A 7,659-nucleotide genomic window follows, 5' to 3' on the forward strand; every position below is an offset into this window, starting at 1 on the left:
TTCAGATGAAATGAACAGTCATGTATAAGATATCAAACAAAAGAAAAGCATTAATTAGAAAATGCAAATGTAGCTACATGAACAAGATTTTATCAAAGCATAAAGATATAGTGTACCCCATTATATATCTATTCACAGCTTCCAATACTGTGAAAATATATTGCCTTTAGTGTTAAACCAAAATAATTTCTTCACGTCAAATTCATATTAGATATTGGTACTGTATTATTAGTCCAAACAAAGTTTATAAATTTAATTACTTGACAGACAAAGATAATATTTAATATAACTATTTCTTAATTACCTTTATCAAGGATTAACACCTATTCATTTTCAAACCACAAAATATTATCAAAAGCATTTATTCCTTAGGTGCTAAGCGGCATCACTTTGACCAAACTTGGAGGCATTATAGTCCTGGCTTTCTCAAAGTCTCAGTTGTTCCAGGTCTTCTACTTCCGGATGTATCTGGGAATCGTCTTGTTCGGTGCTTCCCATGGGCTGATTTTCCTGCCCGTCTTGCTTAGTTATATAGGTGAGTTAACATAACTTCAACGGATGATCCCCCCTCTCACTCTCTGTCTCCCTCTCTCTCTTTTCCTGGCTATCATACAGACTCGGCTCACAATTAATTTTCCTGTGTATTCTCTACATTTGTTTATCAGTACTGAACTTTCCACTGTGTGACGATCAATATGAATCATATGTTAAACTAAAACACCTTCAAAGATAACTTCACGGTGGAGTTCTTTTCATAGGTTCACCGGCATATCTTTGAGAGGCTGGACTGTAGGCAAACCAACAAACAAAGGAATAGAAATTTCACTTTCGGATCATCACTAAGGTCTTATTGCTCACTGTGCACTGTCACAGGAACACACACAGGCAACCACACCTTAAGATCATAGTGTAAAGAATAAGCAATTAATTTTACTACAATTACTATTATGCTTGTTTTTTACAGGTCCAAGGGTAAACAAAGCTAAAGAAGATAATGATCAGAAGAAAGACACTGAAAATAAATCCGAATCAAGCACGTCATCTAGACCCACCAATGATGAGGCCCCTATGTTTATTCGCGAAAAAGGAGTGCCTGCAAATTACAACTCATTTAGTACATGCAGTGTGATACATTTATAACATACTCTGTTCGATTACACATGCAAGGAACGTTTCATTTTGGACACGTATTGTTTCTGGATTGTTTTATCTACGAAGGTGGACAAAGTATTTATTTTATAATCTTCAAAATGAATAATTTATGGTTCTGAGGAGATTTTCAAGATTCTTCATTTCTGCAACGTTTGCAATTCATTGAAACTCCAAATAACTTATTCTGGGGGGGGGGGGGGAATGACAATGGGACACATGATTACCAATTTAAAACATTTGTCTTGAACATTTAGTCCAGTGGGAACTCAGCTAAATTTTCAAATGGCCAAAACTTCTTCAGGCGTGACTGTCCTGAATTTTCGAGATAAACTCTTCATGAGATAGCCGTCTTTAAAGTTTAGGGAAAAACGCTAAACTTAAAGAAACGACATTCCTTAGATGTTTTGTTGTAGAACAAATGGAAACGATCGAACAAGGACTCCCCCATCACAGTTTACTATTCGAATTAACTGGATATACCATCTCTGGTTTCCTGCTCTAGTCATCAGGATATACCATCACTAGTTTACTACCTTGGTCATCTGGATATACCTTCACTGTTATACTGCCATAGTCATCAGGATATACCATCCCTGGTTTATTGCCTCAGTCACCTGGATACACCATCCCTGGTTTACTACCTTGGTCATCTGGATATACCATCCCTGCTATATTGCCATAGTCATCAGGATATACCATCCCTGCTATATTGCCATAGTCATCAGAATGTATCATCGCTAGTTTACGACCTTGGTCATCTGGATATACCATCCCTGCTATATTGCCATAGTCATCAGGATATACCATCCATGGTTTACTGCCTCAGTCACCTGGATATAGCACTACTGATTTACTGCCAAAGTAACATAATGTTCAAAACTAAGTTACTTATATCCTGACCATACCAAAGTTACTAGTTTAAGGATTGCTTATAGACACAATTTGTTAGGAGTTTCCAGACCTTAATTAACTGTATCAAACCATAATAGAATATTTATTTTGCATCTCCCATCAAGCTTAGTAGCGGTGGTTGTTAACTGTTTAACGATACAGAAATGAATCTTGATAAGTTACATAGGACAAACCTATTTAAAAATTGTGTGCAGGTCCACGTTTGTCTACATGTATGTATTTCACGATTGGTTTGTTGTTCAACCTTGTATTCTCTTTGTTACGATTATTAATCTAAAATCAAGCTCAACTTTTATAACTTTAATCACGCTTAACCAGATCTCCCAATAGGCTCCTTGAGATCTCCGCCGTACGCAGAACCCTTGCACCATGGAGATCACACAAAGCCATGTGAGAAATCCTGGTTGAACGAGACTATTACAGTGTCAAATAGCTTGAAACAGTTCATGTACTTTCGAAAGGAACCATTTATTAAACTTAACGGAAACAATATACAGTGTGTAAAACTATTGATCACATCATACACTGTAAGTATTCTTCAGAAGTTACACGCATGATGATCAGTGTAATATGCATTCTGAACTTTACGCGATGCAAAATAGTTATTGTCCTGTACAAATACTTAAATTTTCTTTTGGAATTACCTAAATTATAATTACTCTGGAATTACATAAAACGTAATTATTTTAGATTTACATAAAAGATAATTATTTTGGAATTACAAAAGAGAAAATCGATTAGAAATTACATGAAACGTAATTACTATTACCAAACAATTTCGACATCTATCATAAATGGTTAACATTAAAGGAAATGTATTTTTGACATTGAAGTGCAGAAACATGTGCTTGCGTCTCTTGTTGGATACCAGTAGCCTATGTACAAATCTTCCTTAGCAACAAGTTAAATATAACAATCCTTGATTTTAATGTAAATTCGCTATACATTTTGGATGAACGATCTCATAGTTTCATTTACTGCAGTGATATCTCACAGGTTATGGGTTACAGGACAGTATACCATGCATGAATTACAGGGCAGTATAACACTTTCAGATATTTATTTATGTAATTCTATTCCTGAATCTCCGATAGCTAAAATAATAAATATATGTATATATTATATATACATGTGCTATGCACATGACCCAGACTCATTTTCTTGCAACAATGAATTAATACTTTTGGAATGATTGTACATCTTTTTAATTATAATTTTAATAGGGCTCAATTGGACACTATTGAGATTTTTCTAGCAACTGAATTTATGAGAGATCGATTGAAAATATTTTGGTTCACGTCAATACAAAGTGTGTGAAAATATTTTGGTTCACGTTAATACAAAGTGTGTGAAAATATTTTGGTTCACGTAAATACAAAGTGTGTGTTTGTGTCTGCTTTACACAGTGCTCTTTTGGTTAAATGCAGTGTTTGTACTTTATGAATGTTGTACAAAAATTATTAAAATATTTATATTCAGTGGGGTACTAAGGGTACATGGCGCCTTGGGAGACGGTGATGACCCAAAGTGGTTTTTGCACCCAATGACCTCTGGCGCCTGTGGCTTTGGTGCCCCAAAACCTCTGGCACCCGAGTCAACCGCCCCCTCCGTTCCTCCTTCCCCTCAGTATACTATTGTCTAAATTGATGTGCGTGTATCTGATGAAACATTGTTTTATCCACTATCTTCATTTCGTACAAGTAATAAATAAAGCTTATAACATCAATTTAATTGAAAAACTTCCAAATTGATTTTGGGAAAGGGGTCTAAAAAAGCAATCGTTATTTCAGAGATAAAAGGTTTCTCCCCAATGTCAACACTACATGATCACTTATGCCATTAACAGTTATTAATCTAAATTGATATTCCTTGTCATGTAATGGACTAAGAATGAAACGTGAATGTTGTAATGTAAATTGAAATTCACAATGAATATGCTATGCCAGTTCTTCCTTTCCTTCAACGAGAAATTGATTCTTCACAAACAATTATCAAATTCTCATGTTCCTCCATCGATAATGTAGAAGCTTTTAACTATACTGAAAAGATGAAAGTTCGAAAACGGAATACTTGGATAAACTCGCGTTTTGTCATATTATCGTACCTTAGGTTAAGTACCCTCCTCCCCAATCTTCAAAACCGTATCACAATTGACATCAATAAATATAGTTTATATGTTGTTCCTTGTTTATCTCGTGGCAGAGTGGGAGTGGAGGTGTTCGATGAGGGAATAATTTAAAATGTTCAACTTTTCCTTTAGCTGTCAAGGAAGTTATGCTAAAGATATAGTGTTAAGAAATTTCTTTTCTACTTTTTCGTTTGGTTTTATCTGTTACCTTTTTGTGGTATGTGTGGGAAATACAATGTAAGATTGAATGCAGAGAGTTCAGTTTTGAAGACGTCAAGGAATTCTAAACAGTTTGAGGAAATTTCAAAGATATAATGTTTAGCTAGGTTGATTATGACTGCATTGGCCATATAATAGTACATTTACTACTCTTTTTTAACCATGACATATGTATACATTTTGTTGCTTTGCATTTGTAAATATTCCAACGATGATATCTGATATCTCTGTTTTGCGTTTGTGAACATTCAAACGACGATATCTGATATGTTCGATATTTTCCGGGATGGAGTGGAGTTGGAGTGATTTTGGTGTAGTCTAGAATATGTCTACGTTGTAAAAAATATGGGATTCATTCTTACGTATAAAAACTTAAGGGTGTGCCTTAGTAATTCTCCCGTTCGGTTATACAATTTTGTGTAACAGTTTTGGCAAAGAAGTTCCGTGTAGATGTTACTTTCAATGACACCATCCCCATCCCTCCTGTAAATATCAACTGCTTCCTTATATATGACATGTGTTTTGTGATACGATATTCTAGTCACGATCATAATATACGGTTCTAAAAAAAATTAAATATATGCATATTTTTATGAATATTAGTATAAATTTATTAACGAAAATTGAAAACGTTATTTCCATGAGGGTAATATGTGGATTAGGATATATTTACTTGCCATTCCAATATAGAATAGTATTTTTAATGATCAATGTATTTGAAGTCTACCTTTGTTCATATATATTTGTCCACATTAAATACATTCTATAACCTATAAAATTCAATGCATGAATATTTGCTTTGAAGTAGTTTAATTTATAGTGTTGTTTCTTGAAAATTATCCATAGTTCATTTATACTGGGATTTGTGTGCAATATAGGTTTATCTTGTAATATAGTGCATGATTTATTTATATAATACACTTGTCTATGTTGATATTTTGTTACTTGAAAATGATACTTTACATATGTACACTTATTGATTAATAATGTATCGTCCAAATTTGAAAACATGGCCAACATTATGGTCAGTTAATTAGTATCTTTTTATACAAATGTCCTTGAAATGTGTTACACGTTGCCATTGGTGTGGATGATTAAATATTGATATTAGTTTCCTCTTCAAACATGAATTTGTGTGGTCCATGATTTTTATTCAAGCATGAGTTTGAGTGGTCCATGATTTCTATTCAAGCCTGAATTTGAGTGGCCCATGATTTCTTTTCAACCATGAATTTGAGTAGTCCATGATTTTTTACTGCTGATTTTACATATTTGATTTCTCTCTCTCTCTATCTCTCTCTCTCTCTCACGCACACACACACACACACAAACACACATATACATGTATATTTCAGCATATTTTCCCATCACAGTGACATTATGAGATTATACGGGTTGATACCATCAAGAAATTATTGAATGCTGAGATCTGTGAAGGTGACCAGGATAAAAAATAATCCTGCAACAAAAAATGACAAGTGAACACCCAATGGCATTCTTGCGGTGAATGTTATTAAATTTGAAAAAGAAAATCCTCAATGTTATGAATATACAACTGTACAGGCAAAAAAAGGAAATGATTTTTCTTTATGTTGTAAAATCAATTGAAGTCTACTAATTTCATATCTTCCATAAATTTCATGCATTCATTCATTAAACAGAATTCTCAAAAAATCAATAACCAAATCAAACCAAAAGTAGCTAAAATATGCACGAGACGTAGTAGAAGGTTAATATTTCTGAATAATGCTCGAATCGTAGTGTATAAGTTAAAATAAATACAAAATTTCGTATACAAGATTATAAAACTGAAGTTTCCAGGTTTATGGCGAAAAAAATAAAAAATTTCATTTTCTTAATTGATCATTGCAGAACATGAATGTAGCATAAGGAACTCGTTGTTGTTGTTGAGTTTAATTATAGTGGCGTGCGCACAATTGTCCATGTGCCACTTTTTTCTGACTGCACCGCAGCCTGCTAGTTGTTCCTGGGGAAGGGAATGGTGCCGCCTCCCACAGACTTTTATGGATTCAAGGAACCCTGATAGTTTGGCCTAAATCTGTGGGTCCATAAAAGTGCCTTACTGTTGAACGGTTGGCTATCATTAGTGGGAAGGAGAGCTCGGAAACGGTCCTGGTTGCTTCACATCGCTGGTTTCTTGTTACATTTACCTGGTGTTTCTTGCGTTATTTGTTTATTTTTCAAAATGTTCTAAAAAGAGGGGGTGGGGGGTGGGGTGGGTGGGTGTTCTATGCTGTTTATAGAGGATTTTAGTCGAAATCATGTATGAAGAGAGATTTTCAAGGTTATTATGGTATTACTAGTCGAGGTGTTTAGGGTGTGCTTCCTACGTTATGTTATTTATAAGTTTTTAGATATTGCCTCTTTAAGTTATTTATTTATTAATGTTTTCAGAGATTGAATGTTATTTATACTTTATTTAGCAAGAGACCGGATTCCTAGCCGGTTACACGGTTCGTTAAGGACATTTAGGACTGGCATACCAGCTGATTACTCGGTTCGTTAAGGACACCTAGGACATCCGATGTTGCGGTTTCCTTAGTTTTTGATAGGTGCTTCGTTGAAGAAAATGGCCCGTTATATATGATATCATCGCAGAATGAAGAAAATAACCCATTATATATATTATCAACACAGAGTGAAGAAAATAACCCTTTGTGTAATATCAACACAGAGTGAATAAAATAACCCATTATATATACTGTCAACACAGAGTGGGAAAAAACATTATACATACTATCAACATAGAGTGAAGAAAATAACCCCATTATATACTATCAAGCTAGAGTGAAGAAAATAACCACATTATATATACTATCAACAGAGAGTGAAGAAAATAACCCATTTTGTACTATCAACACAGAGTGAAGAAAATAACCCATTATATATACTGTCAGCACAGAGTGAATAAAAATCATTATACATAGTATCAACACACAGTGAGGAAAATAACCCCATTATTTACTATCAAGCTAGAGTGAAGAACAAAAAACCATTATATACACTATCAATACAGAGTGAAGAAGAAAATGTTTTTTGAAAGCACCTTATCCTAGGCCGATAAATCAGTACCTCATCCATGATGATGTTGATTTTCGGATTAGGGGCTGATATCACATATTCATTGAAAGCTGCAATTATTCGCAGCCACTGATGTCTGCAAACATCGGTATGCATTTTATACACTTACCGCTATTTCTCGTGGATGTGGAGCTACCGACGTCTGA

The 7,659-nt window shown here is 34.3% G+C and overlaps 1 protein-coding gene across 1 annotated transcript in view; it reads left to right on the forward strand.

Moving 5' to 3' along the window:
* Nucleotides 1–5,541, forward strand: part of LOC149771417 (NPC intracellular cholesterol transporter 1-like) — a 73,166-nt gene extending 67,625 nt beyond the window's left edge. The window contains exons 21-22 of the mRNA XM_089948492.1: nt 373–535; nt 965–5,541. Coding sequence (XP_089804618.1) covers nt 373–535; nt 965–1,140 — 339 coding nt within the window. The 3' untranslated portion in view covers nt 1,141–5,541. The remainder of the gene's footprint in view (nt 1–372; nt 536–964) is intronic.
* The last annotated feature ends 2,118 nt before the right edge of the window (nt 5,542–7,659 follow it).

Source organism: Sinohyriopsis cumingii, unplaced genomic scaffold, assembly GCF_028554795.1.
Source record: "Sinohyriopsis cumingii isolate HCF-2022 unplaced genomic scaffold, ASM2855479v2 utg001870l, whole genome shotgun sequence".
In the NCBI taxonomy this organism is placed as follows: Eukaryota; Metazoa; Mollusca; class Bivalvia; order Unionida; family Unionidae; genus Sinohyriopsis; species Sinohyriopsis cumingii.